The sequence below is a fragment of the Littorina saxatilis genome, linkage group LG4 (assembly GCF_037325665.1).
Source record: "Littorina saxatilis isolate snail1 linkage group LG4, US_GU_Lsax_2.0, whole genome shotgun sequence".
NCBI lineage: Eukaryota > Metazoa > Mollusca > Gastropoda > Littorinimorpha > Littorinidae > Littorina > Littorina saxatilis.
In genome coordinates this window covers 44,314,102-44,339,337 of record NC_090248.1, presented here as the reverse complement: position 1 = coordinate 44,339,337, position 25,236 = coordinate 44,314,102, and the positions used below count along the sequence as shown (strand labels likewise).

Here is a 25,236-nt window from a genome sequence, read left to right as displayed (position 1 = left end):
ATCGTCAAGTGCTCGACAGTTATACTCGGTCGAAAAATTGAATAAATGATCATTCTCATTTTAGACTTCTTCTCAGTCTTGACAGTATGTGTGTGTGTGTGTGTGTGTGTGTGTGTGTGTGAACAGTCTTGCTTTGAACTGTAAGCAAGGAGGAATATTTTATGAGTCTTGAAGCATTGATCCACAAATGCATGAAGATACTATGCATGTGATTGAAGCTGATAATCTGTGCTGAAAAAAAACCCACAAGATGGTAAAAATGAAAAGAATTAGTCACTTTCTGACCGTGACCGCAGTTCCAGTTAGTATGGAAAGCAACACGGAACAATTACCGCAAAAAGTATTTTTTAGGAGCTCAGTTTCACACCAGCATTTTTACACAAAACAACTCATATCCGCACTGTGCACTGCGGAATATTTTTCATTTAGGTCAAAAGAAGTAGATGTATTAAAGAAAAAAAATGAAAAATCTTCACATGACACTGCCCTTACTTGAAAGCAAAAATGCAGGCAGTTGAGTTACATGTCTTTCTATTTTTAACAGATAACTGCTTCAGAAAGAGAACATTTTTTCCTCTAGTTCCAGAAAGATGATTTTGTTGAAAAAGTTTAAGGCCAGGTCAATACAGTCTCACCAAAAAGTTTTTGTCAAGGGTTCTGATCGAAGCTCAGAACTAAAATTTGTATGTATGGCAATGCTAAAAATGTATTCCTTGCTTCTCATGTACTCCTAGTTTTTTTTTTTAAATAAATATTATGCAGTGTTGATGACATTTGTTTCATACGCAACTTATGACAAAACAAACAACCATGTAACACAAATGTATGCATAAGGTTAAAAGCACAGTGTATTTTGACCATGTCTGCTGCTTTATGTTTTGATAGTGCACATGTGTGAAAGTTTCTGGGATTTGTAGTTGTACATGCAAAATCGTGACTAAAAAGCATCTTAAAATTGTCAGCACATGTACATTTATTAATTGTGGTTAATCACTTGAGAATCTCCAAGCACAGTAAATGAGAATGGCTAACATTGGTACTCTGTGTAAAGCAACTCCAATAAAAGATAATGCTCATTTGTCACTTAATAGTGTGTGTGTGTGTGTGTGTGTTCACACCTGCTGTGAACCAAAAAAGCAGGATTATTGTAAGAGTTTTAAACCACAGATCCACACGAGCACAAAGATGCTATGGAAGTGATTGAAGCGCGCAGTTCATCTGCCCTGTGACCTATACGCATAGTTGCTACTTGCCAAATTTGTTTTATTTTTCGAAAAAATTAACAGAAAATCCAATATTTAGATTATTTGTTTGAAATTTGGTATGGACACAGTTGAATGCACACACAGTTCATTTGCATCTTCAAATCAATCAGTCAATCAATACGATTGGGTGCCGAGGCTGTCAAGTCAGTAGGGGGTGTGACTGCCTTGAGCAGCAACAACTGCCCGGCACCTTCTGGGCATGGACTGGATCAGATGCCGGATATCTTGCTGTGGGATGGTGTCCCACTCCTCCTGAAGTGCCTGCAATAGATCGCGGTGATTTGCCGGCGCTTCTTCTCGCCTGCGCACACGTCTGTCCAATTCATCCCAGAGGTGTTCTATCGGGTTCATGTCTGGCGACATGGATGGCCAGGGAAGCACCTGGACATGGTGGTCGGTGAGGAACTGGGTGGTGAGTCGTGCTGTGTGCGGGCGAGCGTTCTCCTGCTGGAATATGGCATCCTGGTCAGCCAGAAGAGGAAGGGCGTGTGGGCGCAGAATTTCCTCCACGTATCGCTGGGCAGTTATGCGCCCTTGGACGTGCACCAGGGTGCTCCTTCCAGCGGTATTGATCGCCCCCCACACCATGACGCCTCCACCACTCATGAACGGGTGCCTCATCCACACAGTTGGGCGCGTAACGTTCGTTTACTCTCCGGTAGACCCTCCTCCGACCATCATGTCGCTGGAGCAGGAAGTAGGACTCGTCGCTGAACCACACGTGTCTCCAGTGATTCCGGACGGTCCAGCGAAGGTGCTGGTTGCCCCACTGCACTCGGTTCTGGCGATGGCGGCGGGTGAGGACAGCTCCTCTGTGAGGTCTGCGAGCTCTCAAACCAGCTTCATGCAGGCGGTTCCGCACGGTCTGGTCCGATAATCGGTGTGGCCCGGGGAGAGCCTGGACAGATGAGGCCGACAGGAAACGATTCCGGAGGTGGCGGAGCCGTATGAAGCGGTCGTGAGCAGCAGTTGTCGCCCTTGGTCTTCCCGCTCGTGGCAAGTCAGCAACGGAGCCAGTGGCTTGAAACCTGACCCACAGTCTACTGATGGTGCTCTGGGACACGTGGAAGTGCCTGGCGATTGCACTTTGACTTTGGCCTGCTTGTAAACGACCCAATGCAATTTGGCGGTCTTCTCTGCTCAATCGGGCCATCTTTCGTCGCTGAATTGTCGTCTGATTTCTTTGTGGCGAACAATCCGCTTTTATGGGTTTTGGAAGACATGGTGAGAGCTCAATATTCCCCGAGTTTCACGAGATTACACTGAAGCATGACGAGTGGTCATGCCAAATGAGCAATTTTGACATTGTAGCCACTGATAACGCATGCGTCACGTGCAGAGCTCACTTGTGGCAATGGACGAAAGGTCGACGACAAACATTTTCTGCAGTTTGGTGGATATCCTTGTAGCCATATAACTAAATTAACCAAATATTACAAGCTATGCGTTTCTTTTTTTGAACAGTATATATATATGCTATCATCACAACGTAAACTATTCAATCATTGAATACTGTATTTTCCGGACTACAAGGCGCTTCGTTATGAAGGGCACAGCCCCCACTTTTAAGGTAAAATTGAAGAAAAATTCACACAAGAGACGCTTCCTGTGTATTGGCCACACATCAAAGGAAGACTACAGAGTGGACATATTTTTGCTCATCATGTGTGGTGCGATCACAGGAAGGTGCATTGTAACAGCTGGTGACCTTGAGTCAATGACCCATATTTGTCAGCTAAGACCAGCTGCCTGTCTCAGTTTACTGACACTGACCTTACCCGGGGTCAATGACCGAGTTTTACCTATGAGACCGATTCCTTTGCTGTTTGAGAGGAATCTCTGCCAGGGTGATAGTAGCAGAAATAGATAGGGAGTGTTATGTTTCTTTGTATAGCGATGTGGGTACATGTGTTATCGTCTTTAGCCTTGCATAAGGGTCAATAGGGCACAGGGGTTCAAGTTGAGGAACAAAGTTGCACCTTGTAGTCCCGAAAGTACGCCACTGTACTTGGAAAATACCGAGAGGTAAAGAGAAATAAAAGTTAAAACATATCTTACATTTCAAGAAGCTCTAGAAATTCTAAGCCCAAAACTGAATATTAAAATGTAACCAAAGAACAGCAAATGTGCGTGCTGGGATGTACACTGAGCAAGAACCTTTTTTTTTTAAACAAATCAAGTGCAGGAAGCCTGTATGCTAATGACAACAGCGGAACCCCCCTTTTAAGACCCCCCAAAATAAGACTTCCTCCCTTTTAAGACTTAATTTTTCTTCAGATTTTCTGTTCACAACTTCTGTAAATTTACCCTCATTTTAAATTTTTTAAGGCTCCCTCCTTTTCAGGACCTGATTTTCTCAGATTATTGGAAGTCATAAAAGGGGGGTGCCACTGTTTTACTGGAGCTCACCTTCACACTAGCAGGTACACAAAAATATAATTCTGCACCATGAGTGAAACAGCTTCACAGCATCTCCAGAAGTCTTCAAAAAGTCACAAATCTGCACAGAAAAGTAACAGACTTCAAAAAGACCTTGGGACTGAGCTAGCTGTCAACACATATTGCATTCATCTGGTGGGCCACTCACCATTTCATCCTCAAACGTTTCGGGATCGTGTGGAAATTCATGCCAGCCCATGCCCTCACACTCACACTCACATTCAGGTTCTGGTCCCAGCTGTTCGATTTCACTCTGGGAGCCTCTTTCTTGAATCAGCTCTCTATCAGTCATGCTGTGGAAATGCTTGCTTCTGACTATAGGCATCATCTTGCCGAAGAACTCCACGTACAAGGGAGGGGATGGTTTCAGTAGGGGCAAGAGATCTTCATACATGAGGAAGCATTTGAGTTTTTCCGCGACAGGAAGAGCAGCGATGCCTGCTCTTCTCCCTGGCCTTTCCCCAACGGCGTCTGACACGACAAATCGGCAGATGTTCTGCAGGGATGGAACCTTCTTTACGGCAGCTTCAAAATACTGCATGCCTTCTCTGAAATCCCCGCTCATGCCTGCATCCGACAGGCAGAGTTGGCTCAGAAAACCAGCCGCTTCAAACATTTTGATGCCGTGGATGTCTGAGTGGAAGACGGCGTAGTCGAGGGGTTTCACTCCCCAAAGAAAGGAGGTCATGTTGTTCCAGTTGAAGAGACCGGCCTGCAGGCATTTCAGCACCCAGTGCCGAGGACATCCACAGTGACCATCAAGACAGTGCTTGACAGTGCTTTGGTTCTCACTGTCAAACACCCAAGGGTCTGCTCCTTTCTCCAGTAGGTACTCAAACACTTCATGCATCTCACACATCACACTAAGGAGCACACAGTTCTGGTTAATCTCAACGTCCATAGCCTCCAGAGATGCACCCCCCTCCTCCACCAACAACTTGACCAACTCCAGAATCTTGGCCTCCATGGCTTTCCAGCCCCCAGGGTGGTAACTCTGAATGGCGTAAAGCAGCGGAGAAACAGCTCCTTTTCCTTCCAGATCGGGTCGATCCACTTTGGCTCCGGCTTTCAGCAGCATGCGAGCGATGTCAATCTTGCACTTCGCTGCAGCCAGCATCATCGGGGTGTAAGGCTTCAGACAAGTGACTGCCTCCACGTCAGCGCCGTGATCCAGAAGGACCTTGACCGAGCTCCCATCCTGAGTACTGTCCACAGCGAAGTAGAGTGGTGAACTCTTGCAGATGTCAGTCTTCTCGAAAACAAACCTCAACTTGGTCTTCTTCCGCTTGCCCCGTACCACCCATGCCAGTACGTTCAGATTGGCACCGTTCTTTGCCAGGAAGTCAATGACGTTGGTGTGTGAATTGCGAGCAGCCATGTGAACGGGAGTCAGGTTGCAGACAGTGGTCTTGTTCACATCAGCCCCTTTCTGCACAAGCAGTTCCACAACCTGGAGGTGACCAAAGTATGCAGCGCAGAACAAGGGGATCTCATCCATGAAAGAACTGGCCTTGTTCAAGTCCACCTCTGGTTGCTGTAGCAGAAACTCTACCACCTCCACACTGCCTTGTTTGCAAGCTACATGCACGGCAGAAACCTCTTCATCGTTCACATCTGTGACAGACCCTCCTGCTGCTACGATCATCTTGACGGTCTCAACATCACCGCTGGCTGCAGCAAGGATGAGAACGGAGTTTGAAAATCTGTCTTTGACGCAAGGATCTGCACCCTTGTCCAGGAGAAGGCGGCAGAGCTGTGAAAGTCCAAGGACAGCCGCAAGGTGCAAGCAGCTACATCTGCACAAAAGTTGATGGTTGCGGGTTAAAGAGATTTACACTTGTGAAATGAAGTTGATATCTTTTATACACCTTTTTGACCGCTGCCAATCACTCCAACAAGATTTCCGCAACCTACACAGCCTTGTCACAAAACTAAAACGGCTACTAACCTCAACAGATTCAAGAACCAACTGGACACAGAAATATTTATGAAATCAAGTTTGTATGAGTACGATGAGTGACCATTGTCACACAAGTTACAAATTATGCATGCAATACAGACCAATGTATCTATACGTTGTTGAACTAGTGATGGGACGCATAAAGGCCGCGAGGCCTATCTCATTCAATGAGTGTCCCTATACCTATAGTCTATACCTAAATTGGTCGGGTTAATACAGGAAAAATCGGTCGGAACATCTTACCTATACCTCGAATCTACAACTAAAGTTGAACATTATCGTATTTCTTACAACCTACATTTCTCAATGCTCATTTGGTGTTCTTTATCATCTTATATCCCTGCAGTCGCTGGAAAACAGAGAAGGCCGTCGCTCAAGTGACAAGTGCGAACCAAATGCTCCGTATAAAATCTCCCGCGATATCGGCAGGGGCATTCACTCTTGTCGGAGGTTGTCCGGTCCCTAAGAGTTACTTTTCCTTCCCTGTTTATGAGGGGATTTAGATTGTGTGAATCAACTTATAGTTATACCGTGACAATTAAGACAAAATAGGATGTTTTTGTTTCTCACGCATAAGGCAACAGCAACATAAGTTTTTCTCCTTTAGCTATGTGGTCTACATTTTGCATGACTGAGGATGAAAGAGACAGGCAAGTCCGTTTACTATTTCTGTAAGGTTCTGACGTCCCTGGTTCTGATGATGGCATTATTGCAAAGCATTTTATTTTCAACGTACATTTTTCACAGCTGTATCACTCTATGATCCTCTATTCGTCAAGGTGTTTGTGATCGTGAAAACAAAAATCGAGGTAACTGTGATCGTGAAAGCTAAAATTTTCCTTCCCGTGATCGTGATGATACCCCCCCTTTGCATGGGGCCCTCTTAATTCTCATAAATTTGATTCTCAGTCTCTTATCATGAAGGCGGTCATACATTATTCAATATGTTGTATAGGTTTGTATATATATAGTAACAGGAATACCAGGCTTTCTCTGCATGAAATACAACCTGAAATACTTACCCGTGCCTATTTAGAATTTAAATTAAAGGGGGGAGGGGGGGGGGGGTTGGACTTCTCCTGCCCGCATGTTTACAACCAAATAATATTCTTAGCGGATGATGACAATATTCAGTTTTACTGCAGAATAACTTAAGGCCACAAAAACAAATTGGTATGTTTCTGGTAACATGGGTACAAAAAATAAGGTAGGTAGATAGGGATTTTGTGTTTTTGGTTTTTTTGGTTTTTTTGTTGTTGGTGAGGGTAGAAAATAACTATACAGTGACGCAAAGAGACTGGACTTACTATACAAAGAGAAAGACAACACATTACAAAACAAATGAGACAAAAGGGATGCGGGGTTATCCCCCTTGTGTCGTCTGCCGTCTGTTACTTTCGTTTTGACGTGTTTTTTTTGCTTTTTTTTTGCTTTTTTTTTTTACAAATGCAATAAAAAAAAAAGGGTCGGTGGGAAAAACTAGGTACTTCAAGTTCAAGTGACCAGAAACATACAACTTTTTTTGTGTGGCCTAAATGAAGTGGATCAGTGCCACATGGCACGTTAAGCCTTGCTTAGATAGGTTTAATTTCTGAACGTCATCGCAAAGCTTGTTGAGGATCTCACTGATCATCATCGCGCGTGGCACATTCTACATGCAGTTACACTAGCTTCCATCGTAATCAACCGTATCGATTTGATAACATACTCAGAGTTACTGACACACAAAAAACGGCAAATAGAACATAAAGAGGAATGGGATTGGGTACTACAACAGTCTCTCTGTGTCTCTTTGCAGCTTTTTTATGACACAAACGTGGTAGGCGTATAAAATCGGATCGTGGAAAACCCCATCTGAAATAACTGCGGTGTGTCGCTCAAATATCATGGAAAGAGCCTGGAAAAAAACATGCTGAATATTATATACTTTGTGTCAGGTTATCTTTTACTAACAGTCAAAAAGTTGTTTTTTTTAACAATTCTGATACTGTTGGGTTATGTTAAGACTTTTACACAAGAACCCCTCATTTCAGACACCCCAATTTAAGACCTTTCCACTTTTCAGACCTTGCTTTTTGAGATTTTCCGTTCAGAACCTCTGTAAATTTTACCCCTATTTTAAGAATATATATAAGACTCGATCCCTCCTTTATAAGATCTGAATTTAGCCGAGACCAGCTGTACTGCAGCAGGTCACTCAGAATTGTAGTAACTGTGTATCAACACGCTGGAATGCAGGCGTTAAATGGACGTTACAGGAAGCGACTGAAGCTTAAACCGTCTGAGCGGATATATCCGTACCTGGTGAGATAGAGCCATAATATTATATGAGTGGAACTGGGAGACAATGAGTTAAGACCCCCCAATTTAAGACTTCCTCCCTTTTAAGACCTGGTTTTTTTTTAACTTTTTGTTCATAACCTACCCCATTTTGAGACTCCCTCCTTTTTTAAGACCTAGCTGACCTTTTTAAGATTTTTTCCATTCATTTGCTTGTGCCTTCCTGGCAAGCGGCCAAACATTCCATCAAGATAAGTTTGTTACTAATTGATTGTCTGTGCACTTTAAAGACCGTTGGGTGGATATATATGTGACTGTAACGTATTGTTTTGTCAATAACAAACGTTCCAACAACTTACCTTTCTGGGTTTTTTATCCTGATTATTTTAAGATTTTAGGAGGTCTTAAAAGGGGGGGTTCTACTGTACTAGCCAACAGTCAAACCTACTTTATTTTCAGAGTACACGTGCTTCAGTGACCATGCAAGCGACATTTGATTAAGATTTGCATTTTCTCTTGGGACTGGATCCAAGTTGTGCAATGGCCATGGGGACCAAGAAGGAGGCTTACCTCACCCTAGCTGTGCTGGTCGTAGCTCTGACGTCCTGCCTTGCCAAAAGGCCTATGATAACAGGTACAAGTATTTTCTTTCCTTGGTATTTTTCCTTGTATTGTGTGTGTGTGTGTGTGTGTGTGTGTGTGTGTGTGTGTGTGTGTGTGTGTGTGTGTGAGCGCATGCGTGCCTGTGTCTGTGTGTCTGTGTGTGAGCGCATGCGTGCCTGTGTGTGTGTGTGTTTGTAATTTTATTCTTGTCTTTAGAATCTTCTTGTAAGAAAGTGAACAGGGCTGGCCAAATCTATTTATTTAACCCAGACAGGCAGGTAAAAATGTCATCAAATTCTCTCACATAGCAGCTGACATTAAAAAAAAAGAAATTAGATTTAATAATGAAAAGATTGTACACTTTAAAAAAAAGAACCATCAGAGCTGCATGGGCGTATGGATGGCATTTGATTACAGTGAGAGAAAAATTTTTAAGAACCCCTGATTTAAGACCAGTCCTCCCTTTTAAGACCTTGCTATTTCAATTCTGTTGTTCATAACCTCTGTAAATTTACCCCCATTTTAAGACTTCTTCGTGAATTTCACAGATTTGTTTGAGGTCTTAAAAAGGGGGTTCCACTGTATAATTTTGTGTCATCTTTTTTTTGTGCAGTGGTAGGAGGTGGTTTCAATGGGAGGTTCAACTTTTTGTCCAATGTGGACATATTCAGAGTGGTCATGCCAGACCGTCAGGCATGTCCCACTCGAAGCCTGATCACGACTGCCTTTGACTGGAAAGTTCTTTTTACAACTTACAGCTCAAAGCCTGATGGCAAGATCTGCGTTGATTTCGGACACCTCAAACTGACAGGAGATTCAACCAAGTTTACAGTGAACTCAAGAAATAGTTCGATCAGTGACTATGTAAGCTGAGATAGGGATAAGGAAAGTGGATAGACGATGTTAAAAAAAAACCTCTGTCGATTTGTGAAAGAATGGATACCCTAGCTTTTTCTGGAACAAAATCAAGACACAAATACTCCTGTCCATGTGTTTTTGACACACCCCTCGCTAGTGATTGGCCCCTCCAATATTTGTCCCAGCAAAAGCAAAGGTTTTCACTCTTTCACAACCCATACAAACCTGATGAAAAATTAAACAAAAATAATTCGTCTATGCACATTGTTTAATACATTGGTATCAGATGGAACAAAAATCAGGAAATCAAGGTTGTAAACAGTTGGAGTATTAAAATAGGAGTGTACATGCAGATAGTGTGTACAGAAAGTCTTAGAAAGCAGGAATTAAAGAGGGGGGTAGACTTAAACCAGGGGGGGGGGGGGGGAGGTCAAGGAAGTCCTCAAACAGATGGTTCTGCTTAATTCAAGCTGCTTCTTTGTGAAGTAGAGCTCCATTTCAATTACTTTTGATGAACAAAAAGAGGAAAGACAGCTGGCATCTTTCATATATATGATGTGTTGGAACCATAGCTCAACACTTTGTTTAGAGCTGATATTTGATCTACTCTGTATCATATGTTTGTGTGTTTGTGTGTGTGTGCGTGTGCACATGCATGCGTGCTTGTTAAAAGTATCTATATCTTTAAGATTGGTCTTCTTAAATGATATGTACATAATAAAGTTAATTTAATAATGACCCACGCCGTCTTCGATGTGTAGTCAAAGGCGCAGTCTGGCGAAGGCTTAGGGCAGAAGCACTTTTGCAAAGTAGGCTATGTCCAATTAAAGGGATACGCGGCATCTGACTCTACCTTTGATTTTTTTTTTATTGACACATCTGATTACTAAAAGTTTTACAGTAGTAAAAGCATTCTCTGTACCACAATCAAAAAAGAAATACTCATTCCCTAAAGACTGCTGAACACCATGCATTTTTCATGTAACCACCGTTTTGCCCAAAATTCTCACAAAATTGCTAAAATAAGGGCCTGAAAGCAACAACAACAAAAAACTAAAATGGTAATCCTATTCTTTTTTACATTAAATGAATGTGAATAGTGTCTATATCTTGCCCAGAAAATATTAGAGCACTCGCATATTCCTTATAATACCTATGATTTTTATTCCAAAAAGTAGGGGGTAGGGGTATAAAAGATGCTGCCACTCGAAAAAAAGCACGATGACCTACAGTTTTCTTGTGTTTATTTTGAAGGTAAGATATCAAATATCCTGCTGCAAGAAAATCAGAGTGCTGTCATATTCCATTTTGAACAAGATTTGCTGATTTTTGTAAATATTTCAACACAGTATGTCGTTATCGGTTTGAGTTTACTTTTTTTTTTTTTGTCAATTAACATATTTTGTTACTAACAAGCATATTCTACCTACCACAATAAAAAAAAAAGTACCCATTCACTAATGACTGCTGAACACCATGCATATCATATAACCACTGTTTGGGTCAAAATGTTCAGAAACTGCCGAAAAGAGGGCCTCATAGCAAAAAAACTAAAACGGTGTCCCTACTTTTTTTTTACACTAAATTAATGTGGATGGTGTCTATATCTTGCCCAGAAAATATTAGAGCACTGTCATATTTTTGGTCAAATGCTGCGTATCCCTTTAAGGACAGGTTTTAGGTAATACCTTGTGAACGAATAAAGTTTTCATGGGCTTTGAAAATAGATGCATGGTGTGGCTGTTATCTGTAGCAGTCCTGAGTCCAAAAATTCAAGTTTTTAGTCTTGAGTTAAAACATCAAACTTTAATCATATCTTTTTCTTGTCTTCAGATAGTGACCCCTTCCAAGTACCCGTACCCACAAATAAGCAAATCCATGTCCACAGTAAAGTGCTACGAAGATGAAGACGAGATTACACTCATGTTCCATTCAGACTGCGATGGTAATCTGAAGGACTATTTCAGCTCTTGGACCGATGTGTACTATCACCCATTTTGTGAGTATATAATTTATGAATGGCTAGAATTTATGCTGGTGTCTGCTTTCATTATTTTAGATGAGTATTTTAACACAGTTCTGTACCTAACCATACAGAAATTCAGGCTCTATATGTGTGTTCACACAGACACACACATACATGCATGCACACACATGTGTACATATACATACTCACACACTCACACACATGTGTACATATACATACTCACACACTCACACACATGCATGTGACAGGCATCGACACACAAACACATGCACATTCACAGTTTCACAAATGCACACACACACACACCTCTCTCTCTCCCCCTCCATCTCTCTATCACTTTTTCCTTTCAAAGGGTACGTTATTTCCTTTTGAATTTAAACCAGGGGACGATTCCATCCCGGACGTTCCCGATTCCACCCCGGACGTTCCCGATTCCACCCCGGACGTTCCCGATTCCACCCCGGACGTTCCCTTCGTGGTTGAGTGTTTTGTTGACGGTGACGGTGAAACAATAACGGAGTGGCAAACATTTATCTTCAACGGCCTCTTCTTCTTCTTCAAAATCTTGGCTCCTTTTGCGCTTCTGATTGGTGTGTGCTCTTGCTACTGCATTTACCGCAGACAGGCACACAAAAGACAGGCACAGTGTGAGTTTGCAGCTTTCTTCTTTGTGAGTAAGATGCAGTGGAACCCCCGTTTTAAGACCTCAAAAATCTTTGACAATCAGGTCTTACAAAGGAGGGAGTCTCAAAATGGGGGTAAATTTACAAAGGCTACGAACAGAAAGTCTGAGAAAAGAGGGTCTTGAAAGAGAGGGAGTCTTAAATAAGGGTCTTAAAGGGGTCTTAAAGGGGTCCACTGTATCAACATTTCTCCTGTGGGATTGTTTTTTTTTTTTTTATATCAGCTAGTTTGGACGGTGATCCTTGTCAACTGTGTCCTTGTTTCTTGTAATTTCAGCAGTATTGACAATGATTTATTTGTTTATACATTTGTACTGTTTACACATTCCCTGAACTTACAATCTATCTTTGATCTTCTCTTTTCTTCTTATGTCTTTCTTTTTTACATTTAGTGAAGTAATGACTTAGTGTTTTAACATAAACTGGGAATCAAGACGACGGTGGTGGTGTAAGTCAAGTGTGTGTGTTTGTACGTATGTCTGTGTGTGTGTGTGTGTGTGTGTGTGTGTGTGTGTTTAGAGCGATTCCGAGAAAGGTGTTCAACAGATCTTCAGTTAACTTTACATACACATTCTTTCAGGTGCACTCGGCCCCAGACATTGGTTTTTTCTCTTTTTTTCGGATAAATGTCTGATGACTTCATATCTGGCATTTTACTCAAGCATTCTTTGACTAAGTCCGGACAATGGGATCGCATTTCAGGTTGAAAGATACAAAAATTAACTTCATATGTTCAATAGTTTTTATCAGATCGCTCTTCAGAAACACATTGGAACATTATAATGTATCTACATGTACATGTAATTCACATAACTGATTTTCTTTTATTTTGAGCCAATAAAGATGACATATCTATCATTTTTTGGATTGCGTCAATAAGAAAAAATACTGTTCAATGCAATCATTTTTGAATTCCTTGAAATTTCATTTGTATTTAGAATTGATAACATTTTACATATGACCTCTGTCATGTATTATATATTCATTAGGTGCTTTGACTATTTGGATAAAAAGAAAATTTGATGACGTCATATCCTTTTTTTGCAAAAATGTAGGGCGCACTGAGGTGACCTCATTTTTCAATTACATTGATTGGAATTTTGGTCAAGCAATATTTGACTAGGTTCAGACTATTGGATAGCATTTAACTCAGAAGCTTAACAAATATTTGGGTTGGTTTGTTCATTTCTTTTTTTAAGTTCTATTTCAAAATAGAAATTTCAATTCAAAAATCATTTTGTTGTATTTTTCATCATACTTACCTGAACCCAAAAATTTAGATATGTTATGTTGACTAAAGATGAAAGAATAACAGTTTATGCAAATTAGGTCATATGTTATAATGTCTCACCAAAACCGGCTAACTCGTCTGTCTTCGGGTTTCGGCAAGCCAAGTTTTGTTAGTCTCAATGATGACTGATCCCAGGTTTTGAGTGTTGCCTGTTTTTTGGTGTTTTTTTTCAGGTCGTAAGATTGACAAAATGTTTTGATATTGCTTCATGTGATTTTTTTAATTTTTTTTTATTTCAATTTTTTCAGGCGAAGTTGACAAAAATGAAAATGAATAAGTACAGAATGTATGATATGATTAGACACAATAACATACATTGGCAGAGTAATTATACACAATGTAAAATGTAAAACATGAAAATATTATTGGTTAAATAAATTGTTATACATTTGCCCATTTTAGAGTAAAATTATGTTCCCTCATTTCAATTTGATGTACATATCGGTCAACTTTATATTGGTAATTAATATAATTACAAAATGCCACAAGGCGTGGTTTACATTTATTGAAACGACATTTGTACAGAAAATATTTGGCATGTAGCAACAAGAAATCAAAACCATCATCAGTTCTCGTTTTTTTTATCGTAACCAAAAAGAACAAGTACTTTATTCATTCTCAGTCTTTGACAATGATCACATTGTGATTTTAACCACCTTTCAAAATCTTTCCAAAATAGTTGAACATGTTCACATGACCATAAGTAATGATAAATAGTATCTTTTTCCATATTGCAAAAAGTGCAATTGTTGTTTTCTACTATTCTCATTTCTTTTAGAATAGAATTCGTTACAAGTGTCCTGTATGTGATTTTCATCTGGAACCATTTTAAACGGATTTCTTTAATTTTATGTGTTTTGAAAAATATCTTATCCCAATCTATTTCATTCTCTAGCATTTGTTCCCATTTTTTGCATGGATTAGGTGTATCAATTTTTTGAACAAAAACATCATAAAACAGTCTAGATCCTTTAGGACTTCCTAGTGTCATACTGTAAGCTTTACTGGAGGTATTCGGAAGTGAATTGTCAATGTCTATGTTTGAATCTTTTACGTATTTCTTGATACATGTAGCTGAAATGCAGCTGTAATATTCAAGAAAGTTAACTGTTTGTATATCATATTTTTGTTTAAATTCTTCAACTGTGTATAAAGTTCCTTCTTCATTTGTCAGATCTTTAACAAGAAGGATTTTATGTTTGGTCCATTGATTATAACAAAAAGGATTATTTCCAATTTTGAATTTGTTGTTATTAAAAATCGGCTCTGCCAATAGTTCGCTATATTTTTCGAATTTCACGTTATCATAAAACTGACCATATGCTTGAAATACGTCAGTCCAAAATGGATTTAACTTTTTGTTGTGTTTGTTAACATATTGTGGACCATAGTTTTCAAAACAATCTATATTCGGACAATTAGTTAACAGGATTTTGCTCCACTTAGGTTTGTTATGCTTCATGTGACTTTTTGTGTGTCCTTCTCATCGTCCGGAACTTTACCTTATCTTCACGATCATAACATAATTGCATTACTCATAGACAGTTTTGCAGAAGAGAGTCCATTCCATTGCTCTGTCACTTCCGAAAGATGTGAAAAGGGGGAGCTAAAGTCACATGAAAATCCAGCATAATCTTTTGTCTTAGAGTAGAGTTGCCAATATGTTACAGTGGAACCCCATCATTTAACGACACATACGCCCCCCCCCCCCTCCCCTCCCACAATTTAAGACTTTCTTCCTCCCAGATGTTCAGTGGTCGTTAAAAAGGGGTTCCACTATATTATGCCTGACTTCATCCTTTTTCCAAAAAAAATTTCTTTCTGGAAATTTAAAAAAATGAGATATGCAATATTTTCTTATGCTGCATTAATTTTGTAATAGTTGTTCTCCCCTCTTGGTTACCAAAACCAGGAAAGTGGAACCAATGTTCAATTGTCTGGAGTTGTCTGTTTTTAGTTATTTTTCAAGAGCCCCGATGTTGCAGATTATGGAAAGCTTTTCAAAATAGCAGTACCTGGCATGGATCTTCACAAATGTGGGATTAAAGTGCACTACTCGCCCACCGATGACAGCGTTACACTGTGACACCTTTCTGTTATTATGGTTAAAATGCCTTCTTGAAACAAACCTGTTGTTGAAGTCCTTGATAAACAATGTTCAGTACACATATAGGAAATAAAAAAGCGATTAAGGTTTTGGGTGTGGGGCGAGGCGTTTACTGTGACACCGTAACGCTGTTGAAGAGAGGTGCTGACAATACCATAGACACAGTTGAGACAAGGACCAGCATTCCCTTAACACCACAGCATGTTTGCTAATGACCCTTGCACTATGGCACAGCATGTAGAACATTATTTTGCTGCTTGGGTTTTGACTACAGTTAATTGTAGATAATTAACAGTTTTGGCGTCACACAGAGATTAATGGTACGTTAGCAACTAATCATCAATCTAACTTTCTTTCATTTAGTTTCACAACAGGCTACATAATTATTCTCAGAATGCAAGTTCTTTATTATATTTACTAATTTAGTGACAATGAGTTCGATTGGAAGCGTGTTAATCGCTTTTCTCAGTGTAGGAAGACATTGCGTTTCATGTAACACCACAGGCTCTTTGACTCGATGTCATGTATTCTTAAATCTTCATAGATATTCTACATGCCAAATGTGTGAAACTAAGTCGAACAAACGCTGAGCAATGGGACTGGAACATGTATTAATATAAAGTAGAAATAAAATACATTTACTTATCAAACTTTGAAAGTTGCGCGAACCTCCTTGAAAATTATACACGTGCGTTTCCTGTAAAAAAACCATCCCATAATATTGTGACATCACGCGTTGTTTCTTCTTCACATGACTAGTTTCGATTTGAATTTGCTCAAAACGTCACAGAAATGTGTGTTCTTCACGAGTCAGTTCCGGTGTTGATAAAATGTTGACCTAGATTTTTGTCCAAGTTTGTGTAAATCACGTTTGAAAATTGCTAACACGTTGCGTTTCATATGTGACGCTGAAATGAAATGCCCGTACAGGATATTTATTACACGCTTGAGCATTCCATTTACAAATTGATACTGATATCCAAAGCATGGCAAGTTCATTTGCATGTCTGCTGACAACATTTGTCGTCTGCTAAACCAAACAAAATGCGTCCGTGTTCGAGAGGTTGGCTGTGACACCATGGGCAACGCACGTTAGCAAAAGTTTGTGGTCGCCGTTTATCGATTACACAAAGCAAAATCACTTAATTTGAGTTTGAATCTTTCTATGAAGCTATTATCTGTGGCTGAATGTTATAATCGTTCAACGGGCACCATTCAATTTTCAACAAGCAAGCTTGGAAAGTGAGTGGGGTCGGCATTCCCATTTTCGGACGCCATTTTGAGGGGTTTTTCGTTAGAATTTTTTAATTTGCTAATATAATTTTTCCAATTTGGGGCAGTGGGTTGCTCATGGTGGTTCTTTCACAATCGACAAACACAACACATAGTTAAAACTTGTCAAAACATATGCTTCTGCAGAGTTATTGCTGTTTTCACATACCACACCTCACAGTCACCAACTAGGGAGAACAACTCAAATTTATATTGCAGTCCCTGTTGCACCCTACGCTGCCTCTGTATTGCGGACCCCCAAGCACATGCCTGGGTCATCTGCTCCGGCCCCACAAAGCATTGCAATGCAGCCGCTCATGGTGCCTGGCAACAACGCACAGTCACACACCTCCTATCCCACCTCGATTTGGGTGCCCAACGGGGATGCAACAAAGGACAGAATTGCGGCGACTGCCCCGCCACCTTCGTACACAGATGTGACTTCCGGAGGTTCCCAGCCCCACGCGTCCCCCAGGCCTCCCTACGCTGCCAGCACGGAGCTTCCCCCTCCCCCCTTTTTCGCATCCCCTTCTGCCCTCCCTGCTGCCCCTCCAGCGTATAATGATCTCTTCCCTTCCAACACCTGATTTGTTGCCTGTGTGTTAGTCTTCACAAGGAGAGGGCTCCACTGTAAAGCTAGTCTCCTCAGGTCTCGTGCATCAGGACCATCAAGAATTTGCCAACAGTTTTCCTTTGAAGACCTGATTTGTTGCACGTTTATGGTCATCACATGGTTTGTTTGTTTGTTTGTTTGCTTAACGCCCAGCCGACCACGAAGGGCCATATCAGGGCGGTGCTGCTTTGACATATAACGTGCGCCACACACAAGACAGAAGTCGCAGCACAGGCTTCATGTCTCACCCAGTCACATTATTCTGACAGCGGACCAACCAGTCCTAGCACTATCCCCATAATGCCAGACGCCAGGCAGAGCAGCCACTAGATTGCCAATTTTAAAGTCTTAGGTATGACCCGGCCGGGGTTCGAACCCACGACCTCCCGATCACGAGGCGGACGCCTTACCAGTAGGCCAACCCTGCCGGTCATCATCACATGGTGAGGCATCTGGATCGTCAAGATTTGATGAACTGTTTCCTTGGAACCCCTAGTTTGTTGCCTGCATGTGGTTCTTCACATGGCGATCAGCGACTGCAAAGCAGGTCTTCTGTACTGGAACCATCAAAATGTCAGACAAGTTCCCAGGTACACCTGGATTGTCCAATGTGTGTGGTCTCCATATGCTGAGGGATTGTAAAGCAATTTTTCTTACTGCGCATCATGCATAACGCTCAAAATTTGATGAACTGTTTGCTTGTAACACCTGATGTAACCGAGGTCTTTTACGTGCCACGGGGGTGGGTCATGGATACTCTCTCTGAGTTTGCATATAAAGTTGACCTGTTTTCGCCCTGGCTTCACCTACAAGAGCGTGGGTGCTAGATTCTGGGGCTTGAAACAAGATGACTTTAGAAAAGCCATGCACAAGATCACCATTGTTGTTGTTTTGTTTGCTTGTAATTGGTAAAAAGAAGTGTTTTGTTTTGTGTTTAAAACACCTTTGATTCTACTTTTTGTGTGCATTTTTTTTTGTTGGTGATGTTAGAATGTGTCTGGATGCTATGTACCTTTATCCTACGTACGTGAGTGAGACCACTCATGAAATAACAATATCATTCAAACCACATGTGTGTATTTGCAGGGACCTGCTTTTTGACTGCTTATGATGCCAGTCACCAAGACAAACATCATTATGGAAACCCATTTACACTATGCTGTTTTTCCTGGTAGAAGTTTTAGAACTTTCACGTCACCTGCTTTTTGACTGCTTATGATGCCAGTCACCAAGACAAACATCATTATGGAAACCCATTTACACTATGCTGTTTTTCCTGGTAGAAGTTTTAGAACTTTCACGTCACCTGCTTTTTGACTGCTTATGATGCCAGTCACCAAGACAAACATCATTATGGAAACCCATTTACACTATGCTGTTTTTCCTGGTAGAAGTTTTAGAACTTTCACGTCACCTGCTTTTTGACTGCTTATGATGCCAGTCACCAAGACAAACATCATTATGGAAACCCATTTACACTATGCTGTTTTTCCTGGTAGAAGTTTTAGAACTTTCACGTCACCTGCTTTTTGACTGCTTATGATGCCAGTCACCAAGACAAACATCATTTTGGAAACCCATTTACACTATGCTGTTTTTCCTGGTAGAAGTTTTAGAACTTTCACGTCACCTGCTTTTTGACTGCTTATGATGCCAGTCACCAAGACAAACATCATTATGGAAACCCATTTACACTATGCTGTTTTTCCTGGTAGAAGTTTTAGAACTTTCACGTCACCTGCTTTTTGACTGCTTATGATGCCAGTCACCAAGACAAACATCATTATGGAAACCCATTTACACTATGCTGTTTTTCCTGGTAGAAGTTTTAGAACTTTCACGTCACCTGCTTTTTGACTGCTTATGATGCCAGTCACCAAGACAAACATCATTATGGAAACCCATTTACACTATGCTGTTTTTCCTGGTAGAAGTTTTAGAACTTTCACGTCACCAGAGATTGCACAAGGTTTGGAATATATGAGGTTCCAAAAGAAGCGTCTGCAATTTGGACGCCTCCACTGCAGGACATTTTGAGTAAAATACACACAAGTACAGTCAGTATGTAGAATAAACAGAATACTACATGGCTTGCTGTGTCGTACCAGATTTACACTCGTTGCTTTTCCAAATAGTAAACAGCTCGCTTTCGCTCTCAATTCAATATTTAGTTTTCTCTATGCATCTCACAGTCAGTGTTTGTTTGTTTTTTCAATGCATGGTTACTGTTTGCTTTGGTGAGTTAAAAGTCCCTTTAAACCATCGGTCATCATGTGGTTGTGATAAATCTTTTCTCCTGAGCGATGCACTACTTGGGGGGGGGTTTACATCTGAAAATTGGAAAGACTGACTTAAGTCTTTGCGACACTGCAACCGTGACCTCTGTCAACCCGCTTCAGGGAACAGTGGAACCCTTTAAGACCTCCAAAAATCAGGTCTTAAAAAAGGAGGGAGTCTTAAAATTGGGGTAAATTTACAGAGGTTATGAACAAAAAGTCTAAGAAAACAAGGTCTTAAAGGGGAGGAAGTCTTAAATTGGGGGGTCTGAAAGGGGGGTTCCACTGTAACCTATGGGCGGGGATGTAGCTCAGTCGGTAGCGCGCTGGATTTGTATCCAGTTGGCCGCTGTCAGCGTGAGTTCGTCCCCACGTTCGGCGAGAGATTTATTTCTCCGAGTCAACTTTGCGTGCAGACTCTCCTCGGTGTCCGAACACCCCCCCCCCCCCCCCCCCCCCCCCCCCGTGTGTACACGCAAGCACAAGACCAAGTGCGCACGAAAAAGATCCTGTAATCCATGTCAGAGTTCGGTGGGTTATAGAAACACAAAAATACCCAGCATGCGCCCCCGAAAGCGGCGTATGGCTGCCTAAATGGCGGGGTAAAAACGGTCATACACGTAAAAGCCGTGGGAGTTTCAGCCCATGAACAAACAAACAAACAAAGAAACTGTAACCTATTTCACGATTAATGTTGTAAGATGCACAGTGTGGCAAGACAATTATAGCCAGATCCCCTCAAGAAGTTATACAGCAGCCTGATAGCCCTGCAGTGAGTGGCCTTATTTTGCTCAAATAATCATAGTAGGTGTCTGAAGAAGAAACCAAGAAAGGATTATTTAGACAAACAAAATTTAAACAAGTTGCGTAAGGCAAAATTACTACATTTAGTCAAGTTGTCGAACTTACGGAATGAAACTGAACGCACTGGATTTTTTCACCAAGACAATACTGCTCCGTTAATCCCCCGCACGTGTGAAACGCAGTGAAATTAACAAGCCGTCAGTATAGCGTTGTAGTGGGTGCGTTTAGCAGGATAGCACGCTTTTCTGTATCTATTCTTTTTAACTTTCTGAGCTTGTTTTTAATCCAAACATATCATATCTATGAGTATTTCGAATCAGGAACCGACAAGGAATAAGATGACATTGTTTTTAAATCGATTACGGAAATTAATTTTTAATCATAATTTTTATATTTTTAATTTTCAGAGCTTGTTTTTAATCCAAATATAACATAGTTATATGTTTTTAGAATCAGAAAATGATGAAGAATAAGATAACTTTATGTTTGAATCGTTTTATTAAAAATAATTTTAGATAACTTTATTTTTGAATCGTTTTATGAAAAATTTATTTTAATTACAATTTTAAGATTTTTAATGACCAAACTCATTTATTAATGTTTAAGCCTCCAAGCTGAAATGCAATACCAAAATCCGGCCTTCGTCGAAGATTGCTTGACCAAAATTGTAAACCATTTGATAGAAAAATGAGGGCGTGACAGTGGGGTCTCAACTTTCACAAACAGCTGGATATAACGTCATCAAATATATTTATCGAAAAAATGAAAAACAAATTCCGAGGATATTATACTCAGGAACTCATATAAAGTTTCATGAAGATCAGTCCAGTAGTTTTCTGTGAATCGCTCTACACATACATACACACACAGCTCATTTCGATTCCCCATCTATGTTAAAACATTTAGTCAAAACTTGACTAAATGTAATAAAAAGGTAATGGTGCTTATATCATTAAGTTACAGAATGCAGGCCATAACAGTTGGCTTTACTAATGGTTCCAATCTTTAAACTCTCGGCAATGTGCAATGTTTAATGTGTGGGTTTTCACGTCATGAGTTATAATTCAATATGTTTTAAAGGCAAATAATGTAATTTCATGCATGTTTACAATATGTTGGTGAATCACACAATTACAATATTTAGGTGATATAAATTCAGCTCACTATTATGGCTGTAATCCTTAAACTCTCTGGCAATGTGCAATCTCTGTGTTTTCAGATTAGAAGTTTTGAGTCATGTGTTCAAGGCAAAGTACTGATGAAATTTCATGCATGAGGTTTACCGTTTAGAATATGTTGACAATGACTGTTGATGCATGTTTAAATAGCCTACCTGTGTTTAAAGTTTCTGTGACTTGTTTCACTTGCATGTACATGTATCGTATGTAATGTATTTCTGCCACTAGTTTTGATCAACTATAATCTTTATTCTTTGTATTCATTTCAACATTTTGTACAACATTGCTTTGTTGTCAGCTCGACGGGCGCAGTGGCGTAGTGGATAAGACATCGGCCTCTTGATTCGGAAGGTTATAAAAACATGAAAATACCCAGCATGCTTCCCCCGAAATCGGCGTATGCTGCATGATTGGCGGGGTAAAAGCGGTCATACATGTAAAATTCCACCCGGGCAAAAACATGAGTGAACATGGGAGTTTCAGCCCATGAACGAAGAAGTTGTCAGCTCAGGGATGAGGCAAAAAAACAACCACACACGACTTGAGACATTTTAAAACATACCCTTTTATCCAGTATATATGTATGTACATCTGTAATAAACCTTTACTTGTAGTTTTTAAATTTTTTCTTATTTGGAATCTTCAAAAGCTGACTATTAATGAATTATACTTTGTTGATAACTTAAATAAATGAAAATGCTCATTTTACACTTCTCAGTCTTGACAGTGTATGTGTGTGTGTGTGTGTGTGTACACTTCCTTTGGACTATAAGCAAGGAGGAATATTTTATGAGTCTTAAAGCATTTTCAGAGGGATTGATCCACAAATGCCTGAAGATAATACATGTAGTTTGTTCTTTCCGTTTTCTTTGTCTTGTCTGCACACTACTCTGTCCTTCTATTTCAGAATCACAGGCCTCATGAGCGAGCCACTTTTCAATGGCAGTGTGTGTTTGTGTGTGTGTATACGTGCATGTGTGTGTGTGTGTGTGTGTGTAGGGGCGGATCCAGGGGGGTTTCCGGACCCCCCCCCCCCCCCCAGCCTAAAAAATTGGGACCAAAAGGTGTTTTTTTTATTAAATAAATAAATTAAATTAAATTTGAAAATAAATAAAAATGATGTCTCAAATTGCACCAGATTGCTTCATTTTCCTTGTTTTTATCAAAAATGTTCGAGGGGGCATGCTCCCAGACCCCCCTATAGGAGCTGGCCTTATACTGTTATAGTCTTCTAAATGACGGTTTTGGAAGGCACTTCACTACTTCGGTAATTTGTCGGCTGAGGTTGCACCAGATTGCTCCATTTTTCTTGTTTTTATCATCATTTTTCGGGGGGGGGGGGGGGGGGGGGTCATGCCCCCCGGATCCCCCTTGGAGGTTCAGGAGCTTTGCCTTGCCGATCTGTCTCGAAAAGAAATTTGGAACCCCCCCCCCCCCCCCCTTAAAAATGTTGTGATCCGCCCCTGGTGTGTGTGTGTGTGTGTGTACTGTGTCACAGTGTGTGTGTGCACTGTGTGTGTGTGCAATGTGAGTGTGTGTGTGTGCACTGTGTGTGTTTGGTTATACTTCTACATCATCGGAATGTTCTACAGTACAACACACATGAACACGGCTGAGGTGCACGAACCGAAAAATGGTGCCACCAAATTCGTCGAAATCACAACACATCAGTTTCAACCAATCCAACACTGCGGGTGGCTCCTGTTTGGGTCTTTCAGCCTCAGTCCAGCCAGAAGGGTACCTTACACATAGTAAACGGACTTGCCTGTGTATTTCATTCTTATGCAAAATGAAGACCACATAGCTCCATGCATTCACTGAACAGAGAATAGCCGTCGCTCAAGTGCGATCCAAATGCTTCTCCGTATGCCCCTCAAAGTTTTGTCAGCAAGGGCATTCACTCTTGTCGGAGTTTGTCTGGTCCCATAGAGTTACGTTTCCTTCCCTGTTAATGAGGGATTTAGATTGTGTGTGAATCAACTTATAGTACCGTGAAATTTAAGATAAAATTAGGATGTTTTTGTTTCTCACGCATAAAGGAACAGCAACATAAGTTTTTCTCCTTTAGCTGTGTGGTCTACATTATGCATACGGATGAAAGAGACAGGCAAGTCCGTTTACTAATACTATTAAATTGAAAGGTACCCTTCTCGTTCTAGTTGTACTGTTGTGCAATGTGATAAATGTCAAGAACTAAAGTATAACCAACCACACACACACACACGCACACACAGTCCACACTCACACACACACACATGCACACACACATACACACACACACACACACACACACACACGTACACACTACCATTGGAAAGTGGCTCGCTCATGAGATCTGTATTTCTGAAAGAGAAGGACAGGGACGTCATTCATACGAGTAGTTGTTCTATTCAGAATCTCTGTAAATGTCCCCCATTTCAAGAAGAAAACGTACACCCTCCTCTTTAAGATATGTCTGAATTTCTCAGAATTTTGGAGGTCTTAAAACTTAGGTTTTATTAAAAGGAGGATTCCACTGCACTACATGTAACACTAACAGTCAACCTGCTTAATTTTCAGGATACACATACTTCAGTGACCATGTAAGCAACATTTGATTAAGATTGGCATTTTCTCTTGGGACTGGATCCAAGTTGTACAATGGCCATGGGGACCAAGAAGGAGACTTGCCTCTCCCTGGCTGCACTGCTCTTAGCTCTGACGTCCTGCCTTGCCAAAAGTCCTGATGCAATACAAGGTAAAAGTATTTTCTTTCCTTGATTTTTGGTGGGTTTAATTATTTTCTGTGTGTGTGTGTGTGTGTGTGTGTGCGTGTGTGTGCATGTGTGTGTGTGTGCGTGTGTGTGTGTGTGCATGTGTGTGATTTTATTTGCTTCTTATAATTGTCTTTCTTATCTTCTTCTGACAAAGTGGTAAAATGTAAATTTATTTAACCCAGAAAGGCAGGAAAAAATGTCATCATATTCTCTCACATAGCTGCTGACATAAAACATTCAAAAAAAGTAATTGGAGCGGTGCGTACCGATATAATTTTATGATGAAAAAATTATACACTATAAAAAAAAACTGTCAGAGCGTATGTCAAAAACTGTCAAAACTGTATGGAAGTGATTTGATTACAGTGAGATAAAAAAATACACTTTTAAGAACCCCCAATTTAAGACCTCCTCCCTTTTAAGACCTTGCTTTTTCAAATTTGTTGTTCATAACCTCTGTGAATTTACCCCCAGTTTAAGACTCCTTCCTTTTAAGACCTGAATTTCTCAGATTTTTGGGAGGTCTTAAAAGGGGGGTTCCACTGTATCATTTTGTGTCATCATTTTTTGTTGCAGTGGTAGGAGGTGGTTCCAATGAAAGGTTCAACCTTATGCCTGGCAGTGATGTGGTCACATACAGAGTGATCATGCCAGACCGTGAGGCATGTCCCACTCCAAGCCTGAACACCACTGCCTTTGACTGGAAAGTTCAGTTTACAGTTAACAGCTCAAAGCATGATGCCATGATCTGCGTTGATTTTGGACGCCTCAAACTAACAGGAAATTCAACCAAGTTTACCGTGAACTCAGGAAGGTGGAGTGACTATGTAAGCTGAGATAGGGATAAGGAAAGTGGATAGACGA

The 25,236-nt window shown here is 40.7% G+C and overlaps 2 protein-coding genes across 4 annotated transcripts in view; one reads left to right on the top strand and one right to left on the bottom strand.

The window, feature by feature from the left end:
• Positions 1-3,816: 3,816 nt before the first annotated feature.
• On the bottom strand, positions 3,817-8,094 carry LOC138965600 (ankyrin repeat and SOCS box protein 3-like). The gene is made up of 2 exons (XM_070337781.1): positions 8,090-8,094; positions 3,817-5,500 (listed from the first exon to the last, which is right to left on the bottom strand). Exons 1-2 carry the CDS (start codon positions 8,092-8,094, stop codon positions 3,817-3,819), a joined length of 1,689 nt encoding a protein of 562 aa, XP_070193882.1.
• Positions 6,134-25,236, top strand: part of LOC138964843 (uncharacterized) — a 33,843-nt gene continuing 14,740 nt past the window's right edge. Inside the window, exons 1-3 of one of the 3 annotated variants that reach the window (XM_070336892.1) lie at positions 6,134-6,314; positions 24,176-24,353; positions 24,949-25,199. In XM_070336892.1, coding sequence (XP_070192993.1) covers positions 24,257-24,353; positions 24,949-25,199 — 348 coding nt within the window. In that variant the 5' untranslated portion in view covers positions 6,134-6,314; positions 24,176-24,256. Of the gene's footprint in view, positions 6,315-11,330; positions 11,405-23,320; positions 23,724-24,175; positions 24,354-24,948; positions 25,200-25,236 lie in introns of those variants that run through there. The other 2 variants (XM_070336893.1, XM_070336890.1) reach the window with 2 other exon arrangements.